This window comes from Mus caroli, unplaced genomic scaffold (assembly GCF_978045245.1).
Source record: "Mus caroli unplaced genomic scaffold, Mus_caroli_1 scaffold_13, whole genome shotgun sequence".
NCBI classification, from domain to species: Eukaryota; Metazoa; Chordata; class Mammalia; order Rodentia; family Muridae; genus Mus; species Mus caroli.
The window spans coordinates 87,198,493-87,220,882 of record NW_028227268.1 but is presented as its reverse complement, the minus strand read 5'-3'; the positions used below and the strand labels follow the sequence as shown (position 1 = coordinate 87,220,882).

The following is a 22,390-nucleotide window of genomic DNA, read 5'->3' as shown; positions in this document are numbered from 1 at the left end:
GGGGACCAGGGTTGGAGTCAAATGGCCTTGCTTTCAAAGCCTGGCTCTGCCATTTCTTTTTAGTAAAACCCTTAAATGCTCATTTATTCTTTTTACTTCCCATCAGATTTAAAATCAGCCCTCTCACGCATGCTAATCACACACACTCTGAAGAATCCATGCCTTTGCTATTCCTCATCTCCTTTGTGGCCAGTCTCATGGCTGGTCTGGAAGAGTTTATGCCCAGCTGTTGGTTCAAATCTCAGGAGTAACCCTTCCTAGCTGGGTAATGACAGCAAGTTATTTAACCTTGTGGGTCCCTCATTTTCTTCATCTCTAAGGTGATCATCATGTATACAACAGGGCTGCTGGTGATTCAGTGTGACAGTAATGCAGCTTTTCAGAGCAGTGGTTTGTACACAGTAAGGAGTCAATAAACGTCAGTGACAATGATGATGATGGTGATGGTGATGATGGTGGTGGTGATGGTGATGATGATCGTGGTGAGAGTTTAATTTAAAGACTAGAATGTGGCCAAGAGGGACCAGGTTGAGGGGGTACATTTGCCTGTTAGGAGAGAAATGGCAAGATCTTTGCTCCCTCTTTTCAAGGTTCTCAGAGCTGGACGGGAGCTGAGCCTCACCCCTAGAGAAAAAGAAACTTTATGTTCCCACACTGTGGCATTTCTGGGGCTCCATCGACAGCTGTTTGACAGCAGGAGCTGTCGTTTCTAATAGCCATTAAAGTCATGTTACCTAACAGCTATGGCTCGGGGTTGTGATGGTGCTACTGTGGCTTGGAGCCTCCAGTTCATCCCAGATAAGCCATTAGAGGAGTCGGCGTGTAAGCCGAGGGCTCAGCAGCCTCAGCTCACTTCTGAGAAGCAAGGAGATGCTGAGCACAAGTCTAGGGAAAGTGAAGTCAACACAAGGCCCTGGGATCAAAGTCAATAGGAGGAGAAGCAAGACTAACTCAGAGCCTCTAGCCCACAGCCAACAGGGGCTTTAAAGCAACAGGGGAGCCATGGGACTGAAGAGTCATGGCAGGGAAGCTAGAGGGTGAGCCATAACTTGGATGAGAAGTGGGATTACAGCTGGTCCAGAGAATCAACTGATGGAAAAAGGGGAACTGATGGAACCCCTGGGAAATAAGTGACGCCTCCCTGAAACCCAGAATCTGAGCAGATTCACAGTGAGCATTATCCTCCACAATTGTCTCCTCATTGGAGTTTCTTTGAGATTTTCTTTTACTCCTTTTATTAACTGTCTACTTTCATAAGTCCTTGCTAATCTGTATATTCAAAAAAAAAAAAAACCCAGGTATGGTGGTGCATGCCTATAATCTTACTAGGATGTGGAGGCAGGAGGATTAGGAATTCAAGGCTAGCCTTGGCTATAAAGGGAGTTCAGGGTCAGCCTGGGCTATATGAGACTGTCTCACAAAACATCAAGCCCTGCTGGTATGATCAATCTTTTACATTCATCTTTCTGTCTAGTGTGATTTCCAAGGCTGCGTTGCGGGATCCTGAGAGACTCCCCCGCTGACAATATATCCCTTCTATGCTTCATAGGCTTCCTGACCTCCTCCGTAGTAACATCTGGACACTTGACGTTCCCATCACAATACAGTACAATGAGCGACTTGTTTTCTAGGTGCTTCTGGAAGCCGGACCCACCTTCGCACGCCTTGCGTTTCTGGTTCTTTGTGCAGCATGTAATAGGCATTTGCATGGTTAGGTTCCCTCAGCTGACTTGGAGTGTCATGGAAGAAGCAGCCAGTGTTCCTTCCTAGGGAGGGTCAGGTCTATTTTGACTCAGTGTCCCTGGGAGCCCCAGGACAACAGTGGGTGCAAGAATGAGTGCCCTGCACATGTGTCCCAATGGTCCCCACACTCTGGGAAAGGATGGCTTCAGACGTCTGATGCAGACTGGCAGGTTTATCAGATGACAAGGAAGGGATGCCTGCACTGCATATCTGAGGGTATGGAGCGCACAGTGTGAGGTCAAGAGAGTAAATGTGCATTTCTGTCACTTGGACACATACCAGGTCGCTTGGATGTGATGGGAATTGTGCCTGCTAACGTGGCAAATTCTCCCCCTGGCAGGAAGGCCCACGTTTGCTGGATGCCTATGCTAGCAGACTGGCAGAACTCAAGGCATCCAGGGTACAGCTGTCAGAGCAAGAACAAAGGTGGTGTGAATTCCTGATGAGAGGGGGACCTTGTGCTCAGGGTGTCTGCAGTGTTTTAATCCAGAAAGAAAGAAAGTGATGGGCCCCAGCCGGGAGATGGACCCTGCTGTTGTGGGCGGCAGGAGGCTGAGGACCAATTGCCCCTGCTAGTCCTAAGTCCTTCCTCTATCAGCCAGGCAACTCCCTGCTAACACTAGAGCTTCTTGGGCTCCACAGTTGTTTGTGAATGGGACTTGTTCAATATCAGTGAAGTTGGGCCTTCAACCCATCTAGCCCGTGAGAAACATAGAGAGAAAGGCAGGTATGTGCACATTCATACAACCACATTTAACATTTCTTCACATTTGAATAGGAGCTTCATTCATCTTCGGTACGACACACTGAGTTCTGTCACACACATATGACATACATAGTATCTAAAAATGCATAACTTCAATCTAATCACAAAATATACCAGGCAGGGCCAAACTGAGAGATATATACAAATTGCCCAAGCAAGCAATGCCATCAAGAAGGGTCAAGGCCATGAAATACAAGAAGAGTAAAGAACTATTATGGGATATCATGGAGGGACCAAAGGCAGTGGTTCTCTACCTTCCTAGTGCTATGACTTTCTGTATTTTTTAAATATGCCTACAGCTAGCTTTTTTTAAAAAAGGATGTATTTATTTATTTAATGTATGAGTGTTCTATCTGCATGTACACCTGCTTGCTAGAAGGGGACATCAGATCCCATTATAGATGTGGTTGCTGGAAATTGAACTCGGGACCTCTGGAAGAACACCTAGTGCTCTTAACTGCTGAGCCATCTCTCCAGCCCTGCTATGACTCTTTAATACAGTTCCTCATGTTTTAGTGACCCCCAACCATAAAATTATTTCATTGCTACTTCTTAACTGTAATTTTGCTACTGTTATGAATCCTAATATAAATATCTGCTATGCAAGGTATCTGATTTGTGACCCCCAAAGGGGCGAGGCCTGCAGGTGGAGAACCACTGGACTCAGGAGTCATGATAATGAAACAAAGCATGCGATTCTGAGCCAGATCTGAAAGGTAAAAGTGGGGGGAAAGTCTATAAATTAGTTAAAACTATTGCATGGCTTTTAAGTTTAAATTTAAAATGTTGATCTTATAAGAGACTTGGGGGGACTCTATAGAAATCCTCCTATTTTGTAACTTGTCTTCATATCCAAAGTTACATAAATAATTTTAAATTTTATTTATGTTTGTGTGTGCGCGTGTGCACGCACGTACATGCATGCATACATGTAGAGAGATCTGTAGATAAGTTTTAGGACTCAGTCCTCTTATTTTACCACGTTGGTCTCTCCGATTGAACTCAGGTTGTCAGCTTCATTGTCAAACACCTCTTACCCACTGTGCCATCTTTACCAGCTCCTGAGGTGACTTTAATGTAAAACAACACATTTGGCCTGGCATTAGTTAAAATATTACTCAGGTCACATTGTTGATATGTGGACAAATGAGATAGTATGCATTTAATAATTTGCATATTTGCACAGTATTCCTTACATACTTAGTATTTGAGGGTAGTGGGAGCAGACTTCAGCATCAGATGAGCACCAGGTGCTGGGATTAGACCCCTGCTGGAAGCTGTCCTGGCAGCTGAAGCCTGTCTGTGAATCTATTTTCACACAGGCATCCTTGGGGTGTTCTGCCAGTCTCAGGAGCCAGAGCCTATGGGGCAAGGTGCTTAAACTTGGATTTCCCTAGGAATCTAGGCTTTCATGGACATTCAGGTCTACTGCTGGATTCTTGTTTTCTGTTTTGATATGTTTTGCAGTACTAGGGATTGACCATGCATCTCATGAAAATGCTCTATGATACAAGCCCCAGACCTCACTACTGGATTCTTAATGAGTCATAAATGATTAGAAGATGGTTTAGATATTCATTGTGGTAGAAAAGATGAGTCTTTAGTTATTTTTCTTTAAAATACATGCAATATTATATCACACACACACACACACACACACACACTTATTTTTTGAGACAGGGTTTCTCTATGTTCTCCTGGCTATCCTGGAACTTGATCTGTATACCAGGTTGACCTTGAACTCAGGGATCCACCTGCCTCTGCCTTCTGAGTGCTGGAATTAAAGGCGTGCACTACTACTACCCCACAAGTCTCTGGTTATTTTTAAAGGGGCATTCACATTTCATATTCATGACAACCAATGCTAGTCTTTTCTCAATGTTTGCTTTTGGCATTGTTCTTTAAAAAAATAAAAATATCTCTATATACTTAATGAATTGATTTAAAAATAAGTTATTAAAAATACTGATGGCAAAAAGCAATGGATAGGTACATTGAAGATCAAAGTTTGGGAGACAAGGGCTTAGAATCAGAAGGGAGAATACATGGTCATTACAAAGTAACTTGACCAGTGGCCACTTCAGAAACACAGAGGGAGTAACACCTTCAGGGCAGAGAGGCAAGGCCTTGCTTCCCATGCTCTTAAACCAAGTCTGCCTACAATAAAGGAGGGATACAGTGCAGGGCAATTTTATTCTTTAAGTGCCTCAATTTTACCCATCATATACATAAACAGTTAAATTAAAATATGCATACAAGTTCAAAAGTCGATTTCAGGAACGGACATCAGGTAGGAAGGATAACTCCTCTTACCAGCCACTCAATAATTGTTTCACAAGGATCAATTATATACTATGGCTAATGCACACTTGGGGTCGGGGGGGGGGTGTACCTAGCCACAGCACAGGTGGCGGATGCAAAGCACACACCAGGAGTCCTTTTAAACAGCTAAATGCACACTCCATTACATATCCATAATGCAGAATGGACACGCGTCTGCAAATGGATTCAGAGTGGAGAGTCCTTAAATGGCTGGGTACTTGGGTCTGAAAGGCCAGTAACTGGATGTGCAGTCAGAGCACACATGGTTTTTAGGATTAATAATACATTGATGTGTGTCACTGTTAATACACATTTACAGCTCACAGCCCGCGCGCGCGGCTGAGTGCCCAGCCCATTTGCAGCCACGTATAAAAGGGCGACTCAGTCCTTCCTCTCATTAAAGCCTTCACTCCCAGGAAAATTAGATTACACAAGAAAAGCCATTCAGATGATATTGAGGTCTGCCTTTCTTCAAGCCTTCACTGGGAAAAGCACTCGACATAGCAAGGCAGGGTCAACCTCCATCCCCCACCGGGCCCCTTAGAGCCAGCACTGGAAGGAGCCGACAGTCTGTCACGTTCCTTGGGCTTGTGTCCCTGTGTCTTGGAACATGAACGTGCTGTGCTGAAACACAGCTAAGGAAACTGCTCACAGGCCTCCTGGTTCTTATCTTTCCATGTCTGTGTGTTGTGGGATGGAGGTGGAGTCTTAGAAACGAATGTCACACGGATGGCCACCAATGCCAGGGCTTCAAGATATGAAAGCTTTATTCACTTAGCACTGAGTACTCATCGAATCTCAAATCTTTAAGCTATGGAGAGTCCTGAGATGCTATTTTTTTTTTTTTTTGGACCAAGAGTTTTGAGGGATGGACAAAGGAACGGCATTACTTAGCATGTAGCAGCTTTACTGCGTGTTAGTGTCAAGGCAGGTAACTTTCAGGGAAACACAAATAAAGGTGATGAAAAGATGACTTAAATATATGAATAAACTAAAATATAAATAAGGCAACAAAACCCAATCCCGTTTGAACCTTACAATGGACTCTACTGAGGCCCCTTGGTTCTAGTACTACTTACTACTGTGTTAGTACTGAATACTTAGTACCACGTCGGTACTCAGACTGAACGTAAGATGCCATGCTCCCTTTTCTCGACAAGGAAAGCAGAGTTCAGAGGTTCTGACTGACTGGCACAAGGTCCCAAAGGGACAGAGATGTGTAAGCACAGAGTTGAGAATGGAAAACCAAAGCTGAGAGATGGCTCTTCGTGTCCTGAGATACCGTTTCTCACACTTCCTGTTGGTGGGTGGGCACCCTGTGTTATAGGCGGGGCCTTGTAGATTGGACAAAGGAAACAGAAAAGGTAAATGCAACACTTTGTGAAAATACTTGTGTACTCTGGGACATCTGTGTGTGTCTTTGTGGCCCCAACTATACTTGATGCTGGGAGCCGCCATCAAGGTTACACTGAAGGTCTCTTACAAGCCAGGTGTGCAAGCCCCTAAATTCCCTGTTCTTTAGAGAGCCATTTTCTTTCTTAAATTACCTTTCCCCCAAGAATCCCAAGGCCCCAGCCATTCTTTGCAAAGCAGCCTAGATAAATTAATAATACAATTTAAAACCAATTCCATGAAGATAAATAGCACTTCCTAGATTAAGAGTGTAGCTGGCCAGAATGAATGAAATTTACTAACCCTGAGATGCTTAATCTTCCATTACATAGAAGCTAATGATTATAAGAAAGGAGTGATGGTAATTCACTTCGCTTTTACAGGAAATCCGACCATCTCATTTTTAGCAAATCTTTCTTCTCAGCACACCTCAGTGCCAAGCCTGACTGCCTCACTCCTATAGGTCCACTGGCTGCTGGTTATACATCAAAACCCACTCCATGCCAAACGGGGAGCCTTTGCATATGCATGGGTTTAGAGTGTCCCAGTGAGGAAGGCTTTTTGGGAGGGCCACCAGGGTACTTCTTCTCTTACCCCCCCGCCCCCTGCAGGGAAGTGGTGGCACCTACCTTTAGCACAGTCTGCACCTAGGAATCCTGGGAAACAGTGACACAGTCCAGACACGCATTCGCCGTTCCCGTGACAGTTCCGTGGACAGTCCTGCACTGAATCTGAAAGAGAGAGAGATCAAGCAATGACCTTCTCCTCTGCTCTCGTGCAGTCATTTAGTAATCAGTCACCTGCCATTTGTATAGACCCAAGAGGGGGTAGTGAGGTCAGGAATGAGAGAAGTAAGAGAACAGGGAAGGTGGGGTCAAGGGCAAGGTGAGTACCGAGTGGGAGGAACCGCCACTCTGCCCACGCTACCCACACTGGGCTGCAGGGCGGCTAAGTCAGTTTGAATTCTTTGTATTTTATTAAGATTTATTTATATGTTATGTGCATGAGTGTTTTGCCTGCGTACACGGCAGTGTACTGTATACATGCGGTACCCAGGAAAGCCAGGAGAGGGTGTTGGATTCTCTGGGACTGGAGTTACAAGCAGCTGTGAGCTGTCATGTGGGTGCTGGGAACCAAACACAGGTCTTCTGCAAGAACAAGTTCTGTTAACTCCCGAGACATCTCTCTGGCTCCCCTTTGCTCCTCTTTGGTTTATTTGCTTTTTGTTTGTTTTTTAGAAGAAACTGCCATTTGGATTTAAATACTTTGGAAGTCTCCACATCTGGCTATCAGTTTGGGGGCACTAGGCGCCACTCCTTCACGCTGAAGGCATTCTGCCGACTCAAGCTGTGGCTTGAAATATAGGATCTAAGAGTGTAGCCTAAGTTATAGAAGGTCAGGCAGGTATTCCTATCTCAGGCTTGTCATGCAAAACAGTGCTCTGCCCTTAAGAATTAAAATATAAGAAAAGTCCAAACGTAGTTATATGCTGTATGAAATGTGCTGGACAACATATATGGGGGTGTGGGCGTGTGGTCCAGTGCTCCTTCAGTCTTCTCTGCTTGTATGAGAGCTTCAGGATGTATACGGCAGGGAGAAATGAAACACTTCTTGAGTGTATTCCTATCGTGAGTGATATGTGGCTACATTTAAGTCTGACATTTACCTGTGCATGTTTCAGGGGTCTGCAAGAAGCAGGTTTTTGAGTTTTCCAACCTTTTCTGCGTATGGGTGTTTTGTCTGCATGCATGTCTGTGTATCATGGGTGTGCAGTGTTGTTGGAAGCCAGGAGAAGGAGTCAATGCCAGGACTGACTTGCCTGAGGGACTGGGGTAGTAGATGTTTGTGAGTTCCCATGTGGGTACTGGGCATTGAGCCCAGGGCCGTTAGAAGAATAGCCAGGGTTCTTGACCTCTGAGCCTTCTCTACAGCCCTCCCTCACAATGGTCTTTCAAACTTAAATTTTTGGTCCTTATTTTTCCATGAACATCTCTAAGTCTGCTTGTTCTGCCCTGTACAAAAGCATCTTCCTCATGGTTTACCTTCTCCTCACACTCTCATTACATCTCTCAAGGGATCATTTTGGGAACCTTTTCATACTGATTCAGACGGACACAGAAATGAGTGCATTCTTTCAAAGTACTCATGTTTGTTTCAAAATAAAACAAAACTCATTTACAGGTTCTAAATGTCTAAGATGATAAAGGGAAAATGTACAAGCTGGTAGGGTTGACATAAGACACGATCCAACCCAGGAACGGGGGGGGGGGCAGTGAGTTGGTGATGAGTACCATTTAGGAGTCACATGAGCGATGTCAGGAAGTGTGTTCTGTAGCTGATCTCCTCACTCCTCACACATCCCTTCCGTGTATCGAGCACTCACATCGTGCACTGCGGCCATGTTTCTATGGCACATCTCTTCTTAGCCCCGTTCTTCTGGAACCAAGCTGTTCTTGGTTTCTGGGTCTCCGGGGAAACTCGATAAGCGGATTTGCTTTCTTTTTCTTTCCCAAAACTACATAAAAGACTATCGGGCTGGTTTTCTCGATGTCTGGCTGTTCACAGTCCAGCTACAGCTCCTTCGGGTGGGCTCTTGAAAGGGCTGGGATGCATGCAAAGGTACCTATGTGTGTTATGAGCTCATCATTTATTTAAAGGACATTGTGTGCTTCCGCAGATACAAAAGTCAGAAATTTCATGTAGGGTTGCAGGTCTGTTCTGTCTGGGTTTGCTCCTGGTTCTATATGTCTTGGGAACAGAGGCCTATACAGTTGGGGTATTCTATAATATTTCAGCACATCTTTTCAAGGCTATATATGACCTAGGCAGACAAAGGAAATATTTCTTGAGAGTAAAGAACAGGATCACCAGGATTAATAGAGACGACTGTCTTTCTCTGGATATGCGAGGTTACAACCCATGCTAAGATCCAGCCTCAGCAAACACAGGGCTTCTTTCATGCAAGGCAATCCCCTGTTCATGTAGGATCACCAGGTCCTCTCCTGGTACCCTGTGGACACTTGGATTTGAAATCTGCATTGCTATAGAAATCCACTGTCTGTGATCCTGGAGAATGTGTACATGTGTAGATGTGGTGCAAACATGCATGTGGTGGCTGCAGGTCTGTGTTGGGTGTCTTTCTCTCTTGCTTTTCATCTTATAGTTTTCTCTCACTGAATTGTGAGCTTGCTGACCTTGCTAGAACAGCTAGGTAGCAAGCTGCAGGAATCCTCTCGACTGTTTCCTTAGCACTTAGACTCTATGTGCACACTGTCATACTTGGAGTTTTATCTGGCTGTTAAGAATTGAACTCATGTCCTCACGCTTGCATGGCAAGTGGTTTATTGGCTGAGACATCTCACAAACCCACCCTGCAGCCTGATATCTTTTGAGGACACTCAGGAAGCAGTGACAGACTAATATGTTAGCTTGTACTTAGGGTAAGATCTCAGACCTGTCAGTCTCAACATAGAGCACCATGTATTAACTGAGCACTTATTCCATGCAAGGAACTGAAGGGCCCTTATAGGGTAATACACTCTCTACCCTCATAGTACTCTCCACTGTCACAGAATAGAAGAAACCCTGTCTCCCCCATCAAAGTAGTAAGTAGAAATTATAGTAAGTTCTTTGCAGAGAGTAAGATACTCAGCAGGTAACAGAAGGAAGCCCCTTAAAAGGGGTGGGTAAAGCAGGCCTCCCTTTTGCATGTGGTACCAAGGAAGGATGAACTGTAATGGGCTGATGAGGAGCTGGTGGAAGAGAATTCTGGGTAGGTGGAACAGCTTATGCAAAGGCTCTGAGGTGGGACAGAAGTGCACTGAAGCGTGACTGGAGATGGTGATCCAAAAGCAGAGTGATGTGAGTTTGGGGAAATCTAGTAGGAGGAGGGGACAGATCATCTGGGGCCCTACAGTCCATCAGAGAAGTCAGATCTTATTTGGGGGCAACTGGGAATATGTGAACATTTTAAACAGAGGGATGCCAGCACTTAGCTTGTAGTTTTGGAAGTTGTTCCCACCATGAGGTAGGGATTATTTCTCACTGATCAAACATGGGTGGCTGGGTGTTTTTGTAGAACTGGGTCACTCTGGGGCCAGTGTTCCTAATTCTCAACTTTATATCTTCAGGTCTAAAACATCAAGGGGCTAGGAAGCTCCTTGTCACCATGGTTCTGTATAAGGGGACAGAGGTCTCTGCCTGCTCTCCACTTGTCTCAAGACCCCAGCTGGGGACGTTTATCCTTACGTCTCAGCTTAGACGTCATTTGGTATCCAGGTGGCTTCTTCCCTCCCTCCCTTTGGTCAGTGTGAGCTTTGTGTCTCTTTCGTTCTGTTATTTCTCTCACTGCCCTGTGGTGGTCTGTCTTTAATTTGTTTTCAAGCACCAGATGCTCATGGATCTGGAGATTTTCGGTGTCTGGCACATAGTAGGCATTTGATGAGAAATCACAGAAGTGTGATGATGTGTGCATGCACACATGCTTAAGAAGGTAGAGAATCTTGGGTGAGCAAAAAACTGCGATGAAAGCTTACCAAACATTTCCATTACGTTTCCTGAAGTCTTATATACAAAGCATTTCTTACTGTTTTTGAGGGGGAAACCCAAACAGAGATGCTACGTTATAAAAGGACTGCCCTTTTTAGTTTCCTTCCCAATTACGCATGATTAGTATCTTTGAATGAACCTGGTTTAAGCTTTCCTATGGGAGAAACAGTAGAGATGAGTGCATGCCCTGGAATACAAAGAGGATTTTTATTGTTGTTTGCAGCAGTGAGATTTGAAGCCAGGCCCTTGCATGAGCTAGGCAGGTACTCTACCACCGACCTTTTCCCCAGCTCCTGGAACTGGGGTACTCAGTGGGTTCACAGTGAGCTAATAGAACACCCCTCGGTGGTTCCCAGGGGGATGCTCATTCCTACAAAGCAAGAGATAACAGCAGAGTCCTGAGTCATGGGTATATTTAGTGAGATCTCCTGACACCCATCTAACACTCCCCTTCCATTTCCGATTGCGGGGGTTTTCGTCCTCCTGGCTGCTCTCCGTGGAGGGCGTTCTGATGATAGGTGTGTGGGAAAGAACTTCCGGACCAAATAAAACACTGTTCTTTTCCCACATTTCAGGGCAATTGCTATCATTGCTCCATCAAGGTGTCTGCCCGACTATTAGGCTGATCACTGTTGACTCTCTCTCTGAGCTATACAGTGTTGATGAGAGGGATCCTCTGGGGAGAATTGCTATTTCCAGCTTTGACAGGCAGGGAGGGTAATGGCTGGGGGTAATCTTCACACTACCTGTCCACAGGAAATGGGGGCAGATGCTATTATAAGGTAACCAGGCTCCCAGAAGGCTGCTGGTTCAGGGGAACGACATACATTTGGCTACTACCCCAAGACATCCACGATTAAGATATCACAGCGCAGTGGTGGTGCACGCCTTTAATCCCAGCACTTGGGAGGCAGAGGCAGGTGGATTTCTGAGTTTGAGGCCAGCCTGGACTACAGAGTGAGTTCCAGGACAGCCAGAGCTACACAGAGAAACCCTGTCTCAAAACAAACAAACAAACAAACAAACAAACAAACAGATCACATTTGTGTGGAGTCTATGTTCTGACTTCACATCATTGGTCATGTGACCTTGGGTGGGTTCTTTCCCATCCTTTTTAGCCTTGGCATCCTCCACCTCCAAAGGACACAGAGACTATGGCTTTCCCTACCACTATGGCTTGTCTTTGTGTTGGGTGAGCTTCTAGAACACCCCTCCCTGTTCAACAACAATAACAAAACCACTCTTTGAATTCCTGGGATTGCCCTCATGCCCACTGTTTCTTCCAGCACTTTGTGTTACTATGGTAGTGACCATCTCTCTGAGCCTCCCAATCAAGCCAGCTGCTGTGCATTGCCTGCTCTGTCAGATACCATCAGAATTGAAACACCAGCTGGTGAACAGGGAGTCGGTTCTCATCCAGTTCTCCTCACGCTAGTCCCAGATCTGTGTCTTGTTCCTTCCACTGGGGAGTTAGTCTCTGCGGTTCTGCGTCTCTCCCTTGTTGGGACCTAACATCACTCTAGAGATTTCCCATCTGCTGGGAGCTTCCTCTATGACTTTCAGTAGACGAAGTTATGACATGGCTTTGGAGCATAGGTTGGCAAACTTTCCCTGTGAAGGGACAGATAGTAACTATTTAGGCTCTGTGGGCCATATGGTCCCTGTTGCAACACTCAGCTCTGCTGTAACAGTGGGAAAGCTGCCACACACAACATGCAAACAGATGAATGTGGCCTTGTGCCAATAAAACTTTATTTATAAAAACAGGCAGTGGGCCAGATTCGACCCCTGGGCTACAGTGTGCCAATTCCTACTCTTGAACATTTGGTTAGCCTTGGGAGGGCCCATTTTTGCTTAGCAAGGGAATAAGGATCAACCTTACAACCTATGGTCACTATGCAAACTTTGTGACTCTTTTTTTTTTAATTATTTTTTTATTTTTAATACAATTCTGAAGTTGTGGTCAGTGACAAAGAATTGTAGCCCGATTTTCAGGTTGGATCACGTGGAGCTTTCAAGAACAAGAACCCCCCTGTAAAAAGCCCTGCAGGGGGCCCAAAGAGAAATTCTACAATGTAGTAAGTACATAAACAGTGTTTCAAGGTGCCTTTGTAAAGTCTCAAGCTCTCGCCTCAGGACTACTGGCTGCAGGTCAGATGCGGCTCATTCAGGGTGATCCTCACATAGTCCTTGGAATGTGATCTGCTCATTTACCCCAGTAGGAGGTTGAGGTCCAGGCAACTCACTCAGCTACAGTGTGGGAAAGAGAGTCTGGAACATAACGCTGCTCTCCCCCCTTTTTTTTCCATGAATTTACTAACTCCAGACTTCTCCAGTAAATCCTGAATCCACAGTTAAAAGTGGCTGGGGTAATGTGATGCTGTGGAGAGATGCGTGAGGCCCAGAAAGTAAGGCCATCCCCATATCTTGGGACCCCCAGGCCTCAGTTAGCTCCCCACAGCTCAGCTCATTCCTCAGTGGAATGGCTTAGCCACCTGCTGGCTCCCAGAGCTTCAGTGGAGATCGGTTATCATCGATGGGAGATAAAGACTCAGAACCTCATAGATGGTGACTGTGGCTCCTTGCAATATTAAAATTCTGAGGGCTTTCTAGAAAACATGATTCTTTACAAGTAATCACCCTTTTGGGGGTTTATCCTTGAGCTGCAGAGGCAATTTTGGATTAAACCTTAGCTTTTGTCTTTCTATCTAATGAAAAGGAGGCCTAAAATGCATCTAAAAATGACAAGTGTTGAATTAGAGCATTTTGAGGTTTGCCTACTTGGGAATAAATATATGACATTTAAAACCATCGGTGTCTTCTCCCTGATGTATTTTTAAGTTAAGAGAAAAAAACCTTTTTTTTTTTTTGACATATTCTCAATTTTTACGAGGTTGGAGCTGATACGAATGGCCAGTGTTTCTTGGCTCTGCTATACACTTAGAAATAAAAAAGCCTTCTTTATTCCTAATAGGAGCCTGGGAGGTGGTACTGGGATTGCCTCTGTTTTATGGGATGGGAAGCCCAGCAGTGTGCTCAATGTGGCCATTTGAATGGGATGCTCCCGTAATCCAGGCATCTGAATACTTGGTCCCTAGTTGGTGGCTATGGGGGGAGGCTTAGGAGGTGTGGTCTCACTGAGGAAATACATCACTGGGGATGGGCTTTGAGGTGTTCAGAGCCTTGTGCCATTTGGAGTTCACTCTTTCTGCTTCCTGTTGCTATTGCAGACAGGAGCCCTCAGCTCTCAGCTTCTGGTCCCGGTTGCCATGCTTGCCTGATGCCACACTTCCCTCTTGTCATGGTGAAGGACTCATCCTGGTAGAACCGTAAGCCCCAAGAAAACCCTTCTTTTTATAAGTTGCCTTTGTCATGATGTTTTGTAACAGCAACAGAAAAGCAACCATTATACTCAGTTTGGATGAACAGTCCTTGGCCCCAGCTCTCTGATTCAGACACCTGTGAGCATTCTCAGGCCCAGGAGTGATTCTTGCAGGTTTATATGGAATTCCAGTCCAGTCAGAGCCAAGAGGGTGGAATGGCAGAGACCAGGTAAGCTACAGTAGGCGTTGGTTGTCAGGTTTGCTCAATCTTTCACCGAGAGGTTTCCACCCCACCCTTTTACAAAGCTACCTCTCAGGGATCCCAAACCTACCTAAGACAACAGTGTTGAAGGAGACCATCTCCTTGTCCTTGCCGTCATTGTAGAAGGCTAGGTGCCACAGGCCCACATCTAAGTACTGCACAAAGACAGCCTCGTTCTGCACCAGAGTCTGGATGCTCCGGCGTTCCCTGGGTGACTCCACCACACTCCATTTCTCCTTTCCATCCAGGCGTTCCATGAAGTCATACTGGGGAGCAAGAGAGAGAGAGAGGGCAATGTGTAAAGCCAGTTTTGGATATGTCCCCTCAGGCAGCACTGCCCTCCTGCCCATCAGCTGATGGAGAAGTACTTTTACTAGGCCTTTGTAAAATGATATAAGCCACTTATATTGAGACAACAGTATCAGCTACAATTCATCACACCTATAATGATTATTGTTAATTTACTTCATAGTATTGGGGTTTGGATCCAGAGTCTTGCAGATGCCAGGCAAGTGCTCTGCTATCCATCCTTGTGCAGGCAAGTGCTCTGCCACTGAGCTATAAGTCCATCCTCGTTCTGTTTTTATTTGGAGATAGACTCTTGATAAGTTTCTTAGGTCATCTTTGAACTTGTGATCCTCCTGCCTCAGTCTCCTAAGTAGTTAGATTTATAGGCACTTGCCAATACACCAGACTTCATTTTCATGGATGCTTTGTAATGCTGCAAATTAAGCCCAGGGTCATGTGCATGCTAGACAAGTGTTTTCCCTCTGAGCCACACTCCTACTCTGCATCGTTAATCTTATTACTATTGGTCACAAGCTTTCACCTGTAGTTATGAAATAAAATAATACTTTAATAGTAAGGATTCCCCCCTGTATTGTTTTTGTTATTGGATCCAGGACCCAGAGTCTTTCCCATGCGAGATAAGTACTTTACAGGCAGAGCTGTGTTCATATTTTACAGGTAGAAGAGGAGAGAAGGTTCAGAAAAAAAATCAAGCACTTTGTTTAAAGTCCTAAGTGGCAAAGCAAAATTTGGACAAAGTACTCTTCTGCTATCACGTTTATGCCTTCATAACGCCTGGCCATAAATAAACCTACATTCAAGTGCTGAGCTCTGTAGCAGTGGACACCAGGCTCTGAGTTGCTCAGGATGAGTGTACTACAGGCCAGACAGCTAAGGTTTACCGGGATGAGGGAATGGGAGGATCCAGCATTACCCAAGACAGACTTGCTCTAAGTACCAAGTGCTATCTTACAACAGGCGAGTGGGGGTGGGGCACCCTGAAAACTCTCTGAGCAGGGACTGGTGTGATCAAGCAATGTTTTGAGGAATTAGTTTTTGGAGGTGGGGATCTGAGAGGTTCTGTAGGGAATGAAAATAAAGGAGGAAAACTGGTTAGAAAGTGGAGATTGCAGACAGCCATGAGTGAGGTGAAGCGTTTGCTGAGGCCAGAAAGTGAGGCGCAGGCACCGGAGGGACGTTGTAAGGGAGAGAAGCCAGGAGTTGCCCATGGGCTGGACAGGGAAGATGCACTGGAAGGCAGAGAGGAATCCAATGCTTCTTCCCGTTGACAAGAAAATCGATGAACCCCCAGTAGAAATGGACTCATCTCACAGACTCAAAGCCACTGCACAGAACAGCCCCTTGCACTCTGACTCCCAGAGAAAACCCTGTGTGCAGAGCTTCAGCAGATAAAAAAACAAAACAAACAAAAAACCCCAACCCACCTCTGCAGGATTAAGCACTCTCTACTTCCCCCTCCATGAAAAGAGTTTCTTGAATTGCAGAAACCAACCATAACCCCTCTCACAAGTTCATAGCCGGAAGCCCCAGAGATTGCCTACCCGGACGTTTCCCTCCTTAAGAATTGTCCATTTCCCCCTGCTGGAGACACGATCGCTGCAAACAAAAGACTCAGTAATCTTTAGCACAATGGCTCTGCTGTTAGACAGACCCAGGTTTGAATTGAGACTCCACCCTTGGTTTTGTTTGATGTTGAGTCTACTTTTATTCTCAGGGGTGGTGGTCTCCCCCCCCCCCCCCCTCCGAAGTTCAGGAATAAAGTTACGGGGACGAAGGGCAGTGCCTGGGAGATAATTAGAATTTAAAAGGTACGCAATGACTGAGGGCCACCTACTTGCAGACCAGAAAGACCCCGGGAAGCAGTACATGGCTCTAGTTTTTCATCTGGGGAGTGAGAAGGCTCTTCTTGGGAAGAAGAAATGGCCCATATCTCAGTAAATAAGTATTTGTGTGAAGCTTTCCTCTGCCCCATATTCCTCTGGTCACCATTGTCCTTATGGGCCGAAATAAATGATTTGGAGGGATGTGACAAACTGACACTGCTTCCAGAGACCTTTGTAACTGAAGCATTTGTTCCCTAGCAACCTCGTAAATGTCCGACCGTGAACACTGGTCTACAGACTGCTGTCAGCTAGAGCAATGGCTGTAACTTTCTTGGTGGTGAGGTGAGAAGAATAGACTTCATTTGGGGTCCAAGTTATCACCCCCATGAGGAAAAGTTTGGGGAAGGTGATTACTCGTGTGAAGTCATTGCTCATGACTAATTTGGACATTAGTCATCTGGTGCAGAACTGCCTGGCCAGCCGAGGGACATAGAAATGGCTCAGGTCTGTGGCGGGTCTTGCTGTCTGGCCAATCAAATGACTAGGGGAGAAGGCATTTTTCAGAGTAGTGGAAGGACATTTATTTCGGTTGGCTCCTTGGAGTCCTCCTGTCGAGGTTTAGAGTGCAGTTTTCATTTAAGGGGAAATCTGCCAGTTGTGGGTTTTCATACAAGGCACGATGGGAGGGTGAGACGAGATATGGTGGCCCACATACCTCACTTCTGCATCCCTTTATGCACTTCATCGCCTCCTAAGCTCTTAGCTTATCACTCCCTAAGTGAGATATTTGTTTCTTATGCCCATCATTAGTCCACGAAGAAGGATGTAAGCTGCAGGCACAGGGACTCAGTGCCTGCAGGAGTGTTTAGTGTGAGAACTCCAGGGGTCGCTTACCTGGGTGAGCCTCTGAGCTCTGCCCTCCACTTGCTTGCTGGGACTTTGTGTGAGCTATCAAAGGCCCATGCCTCTGTCTTCTTGTCTTGGTAGCAGGTGCAACAATAGCATCCATAGCAAAATGCTGCTCTAAGAATGAACTGAGCCGATGATATGCGCGGTGCCTGGAACTGCAAGCTCTACGTGTGCGAATTGTGCGGCCATGACATCAGCCATCTTTGTTAAAAGCCACTTCTCTATCAAATCTGCTGACCACAGAATCTATACATGTTTGTTAAATATCCAATGAATAAAATAGCAAGTTTGTGAATGCAGGAATGTAAAGTTGTGGAGGGAACCAAACTGGGAATGAAATAAGGTTTGTCTCCAGTGGTTATTTTTGCTTCCCTCTTCTACAGTGCTGTCTTAAGTGGGAGAGAAGAGTAGAGCTGTAGGCAACCTGGAACAATCAGTCAGAACATGTGTGTAGCTGTGGGCAGTGGGCCAGACAGCTGAAAATTCACAGCGGTCATCAAGATTTGAGAGATGTATCCCAGTTCATTAGCCTGATGATGTGTGCAGGCTCTGTACCGTATCTTGCGTCATTTCCTTCCTTCCTTCTTTGACACTGTAACTTGGTGGCCTCTGTGATCACTATGGTTCTGTAGTCACTTTACTATAGCTGGACATAGGACCATTTAGGACAATGGAGCACAAGCCATAGAATCCTAATGCTGACATCAGGTACCCTGGGCATCTCTCACATACCCTCTCTCTTTTCCTGAGTGTACAACTCAAGACAGCAGTGCCCAAGGTAGCTGTGACCTGGGTGTTACAATTAGCATCTGGAGAAGATGCTGGAATTGTAGTAGGGACTCTCTATCCATAATTGTTGGTGAACCAGGCCTCTGAAACGGCACCAAGGACTTCTCTGCTCCACTCTTCTTTCCCTTCCCTGTGTACTCCCCAAGATGGCAACAGATTCCAGCCTTGTTCTCATTTCTCATCAGGCAAAAAGAGGATGGCTCACCCAGGAGAACATGGCAGACTCATCCATTGGCGAAACTGAAACTCTGTTATCTATAGTGTCTCTCCCAGTTTGCCCATGGAGCATCTCAGCTGACACACCTGGTTCTCTTTCTGTGAAACATCTGGCTTCTCTACTCATAGGCTAACATAGCACAGACATCACTCATTGCTGCTGCGATTCAGGGAAGGGCCAAAACCACAAGGTGGATCTATGGAGCCAAGGGCAGAGACTGCAGTGCAGGGCAGGAACCAGGAGCCAGCAAGGAGCTGCGAGGTAAGGGAGGCTTGCTGGTCCAGGGTGCCTCTGCTCTCTAGGATGTGGCTCCAGACAGTGATCTGCCAATGTACTTGGCAGAGGGGTGAGATTATAAGAACATCATTTCCAGAAGTCTGGCTAGAGCTCCATCTCCACTGAGGATGGATAACTCAGGCTCAGGACTAGGACTAGCTGATTTCTCTGTTCCAGGAACGTGTAGAAATCCATCCAGGAAATGGAGACACGCAGGGACCATGCTCTGCTTAGCTGGCTATAAAGGTCATGGCATGACACAGTCTAATAGGTTTGCAGTTGCCCTGAAGGGCATTAGAAGCACGTAACCCAGTCATAACAGAAGAGACACAGGTGGCTTGTGGAGACAAGGCCAGCATACAAGTGGAGAAGGGGAACAGTCTAACACCCTGGAATAAACACTGTCCCTCTTCCTCAAAGCCTGTCCTCTCTCTCTCTCTCTCTCTCTCTCTGTCTCTGTTGTCTGTGTCTGTCTGTCTGCCTGCCTGTCTGTCATGTTCTCTGACCTTGGAGAAACAACCCCAGCTAACATGCCACGAGAGGGTTGTGTCTGTGAACCATCAGTCATGCCCCCAAATGGCATGGAAATGCAACTTTTACGAGAGCTGGAGTGGCAAAGAAATAAACCACAGTAAATATTTGACTGATCCAATTATACATCTCCCCAATTCTTGGCAGAGAGCGAGGAGGAATGGTAATTAAGATAACTTAGTGGGTTTCCAGAGGAGCTGGTGGAGAGAAGAGACACCCACACTGGCTGAGCCAGAGCAGGGACCTGTCACTTTCCCAGAAGGGAAAGCGGCCATCCACGCAGAGGGAGCGCACACCCCCCAGGTTGCTGCTGGAAGCCTCCTGAATACGCACCTGCCAAAGAGGGCAAGGTTAAAGACAGACCCATTGCCCCTCAGGAAGATGTTATTACTGGGTCCAGGACCCCGGGAAACGAGAAAATAACTTTATTGTCACTTGGAACGTCTGCTTGCTTAAGGTTGACACAGACTGGGAAAAGCAATAAATGATGACATTTCCCAGAGCTAGCCTGCCACTCTACCGCTCCCCTTGCGGCACACTGGCAGCATCTGCGGTCTCCCTCAGATGACAGGGCATACGCAGCAGGTGGTGGGATTGTTGGGGGGTGGGGGTGGCAGCATGTGTAATCTGGGGCTGATTCAAGTCCCCATTACCATGTAGTCTGGCTGCATTCAGGAGCAGGAATGACTTGGCACAGAAAGCCACTCAAGCCTTGTACATCTGTCTCTGCTGCCAGCCAGGTCTGTGGCAAAGTGGACTCAGTACTGACTTTTTCAGGCTTTCAGTGGGGCTGCACGGAGAGGGAAGGGCGTAAGGGCCATGGCTGGATCTGGTGGGGGGTGGGGGGGATAAGACTTGCTTGAGTTGGCCTGACTGTTGGGGCAAATCAGTTTTATATAGCTGAGTCTCGGAACCAAAGGCAAGTGATTGAAAGGAGGACATTTCTTGGGCCACAGTGAGGAGGTGCTCCTGAGCTCCTACACAGGAAACTGGGATGTTTTTCCAGAACCAGGTAAGAGTCAAGCCCTTTGAGACACAGAGGACCCATCTGGGGTCCTTAACACCAAGCGCTGGGGAGGGCTCACCTGAGAGGGTAGAATCATTGATTCATCATTATATAGCTTCTTGCGATACCAAAAAGCTTGTCATTGGAAATACGAGTTTGTTTCTATTTAGCACTTGCTGCTACCCCCAGCTTGCCTCCAGACAGAATCTCACCACAGAGAGAATCTCTTATATAAGCCAATGGCCAAGGAACTGAGGCAGGAATTAGGAAGTGGGACACAGGAAGAAAGAAAGGATTCTTGGAAATCATAAGAGGATGAAAGAAGACACAGGGAGAGACATGGAAGAGATTGGAGAGAGGCGCTGGGGGAGACCCTGAGAGAGATGCTAAGGAAGAGGGAGATTGGGATTGAAGGGGAGGTAACTAACCATGTGGAAGACATAGCCTGAATGGGTTAACTAAGTTACAAGATGGTCAGAGAATGAGCCAAAGCTTGTGGCTAAGGCATTTACTAATAAATTATTCTCAGAGCTGTCATTCTGAGAGCAGGGACTGTGAGGAAAAAATGAATTTTGAAAATTTTACATTTCACTGTGTAGCCCTGGCTGTCCTGGAACTCACTCTGTAGACCAGGCAGGCTTTAAACTCACAAAGATCAGCTTGCCTCTGCCTCCCAACTTCTGGATTTAAAGATGGGTGCCACTACACCTGGCTTTTTAAAATTAACATTTATCTTATTTTTAATTATGTGTGTATGCAAATATCTGTGTGAGGGCATGTGTATACAGATGACTACATGTGCCCATGGAGGCCAGAAGAGGGCTCCCCTGGAGTGGGAGTTACAGGAAGTTGTCAATGATCTGATATGGGTGCTGGGAACTGAACTCAGGTCCTCTGGAAGAACAGGAAGTGCTCTTCTGACCTCTGAGCCAATCTCTTTTATTTTTTCTTATCCTGTACTTTTGTTCTTTTGAAAAAATTTCCCCTTGAGTCTTGCTATGTGTGCCAGGACAGATTGAAATCCATGGTTATTTGAATGAGTATTGCTCCCATATTCTCATACTTTTGAATGCTCAGGCCTCAGCTGGTAGAACTATTTGGGAAGGATTACGAAGCACCACGGTCTTGCTGGAGGAGGTGTGTCACTGGGGGGTGGGGTTTGAAATTTCAAAAACCCAGTCAGCTCTTATGGCTTTGTGCTTATGGGTCAGATGTGAGCTCTCAGCTATTACACTAGCTCCATGCCTGCCTGTTTGCTGCTATGTTTTCCACCACAATGACCATTAACCCTAACCCTCTGGGATGGTGACCACGCAAATTAAATGCTTTATTTTCTAAGTTGCCTTGGTCATGGTGTCTTGTTACAGCAAACAAAAAGTAGCTGAGATAATGATACTCTGTCTCCACCTCCTAAGTTCTAAGATTATAGGTGTATGCCATCATCCAAAATGTTGATGCATGTTAGTTCCTAAAAAATCCCTGTTTATCTTTGGAGGGACAATGGCTGCTGTAGGGCTAGAGAATGCACCTCCCACACTGGCACAGGAAAGGCTTGAATATGACTTGCAGGAAAACAAGACAATCACAGGCAGTTCCTTCAAGTTTCCCAAGAATCTAGCGCTAGATGCCCACTTAGCTGGTAGCTGGCTTGGTTTGTGGGTCCTTTTAAGATGTCCCCAAAGGAAGAACTCAGTTAGGCTTGGGCAGAGCAGGCAAAAAGGATAGCGGGAAGCTCTGTTGATCTTTCTGGATGTTGCTTACACCTGGACTATAGCTTCTCTGAGAGGCAGACTCTTCTCAGCTCCCCGCCCCTTCCATGTGTTCTAGACACACTGTTTGCTCTCTTCCTATGCACACCAAATGCATTCCAGCCTAATGGCTTTTGTGCCAGCTGCTGTCTCTCCATGGCTGCCCTTCTGCCCACACAGCTGTCTGTTGCCTGTCAATCCCGTCTTTGCCTACACATTGCAACTTCAGGAAGGATGTCGCTGACTGCCCACTCTAGAATACCTTTCTTTGTTTCCATTCTTTGCAGAAGCTCATTACTCTGAAAACCCTTAAAACTCACCAATTTAGACTTTGACTCTGTCTTCTTGGATTTGAGCTCCCGAAGGGTGAAATTTATATCTAGGGATGGAATATATGTGGTGGCCTAGTGGGGGATGAGTGTACAT

General features: G+C 46.1%; 1 protein-coding gene across 11 annotated transcripts in view; it reads right to left on the bottom strand.

The window, feature by feature from the left end:
* Tenm2 (teneurin transmembrane protein 2) overlaps positions 1-22,390 on the bottom strand; it is a 1,223,220-nt gene that overhangs the window by 143,862 nt on the left and 1,056,968 nt on the right. For all 11 annotated transcript variants that reach the window (XM_085829022.1, XM_085829023.1, XM_021175392.3 and 8 more), the window contains 2 exons: positions 14,427-14,622; positions 6,853-6,954 (listed from right to left, as the gene is read on the bottom strand). In XM_085829022.1, coding sequence (XP_085685148.1) covers positions 6,853-6,954; positions 14,427-14,622 — 298 coding nt within the window. The remainder of the gene's footprint in view (positions 1-6,852; positions 6,955-14,426; positions 14,623-22,390) is intronic.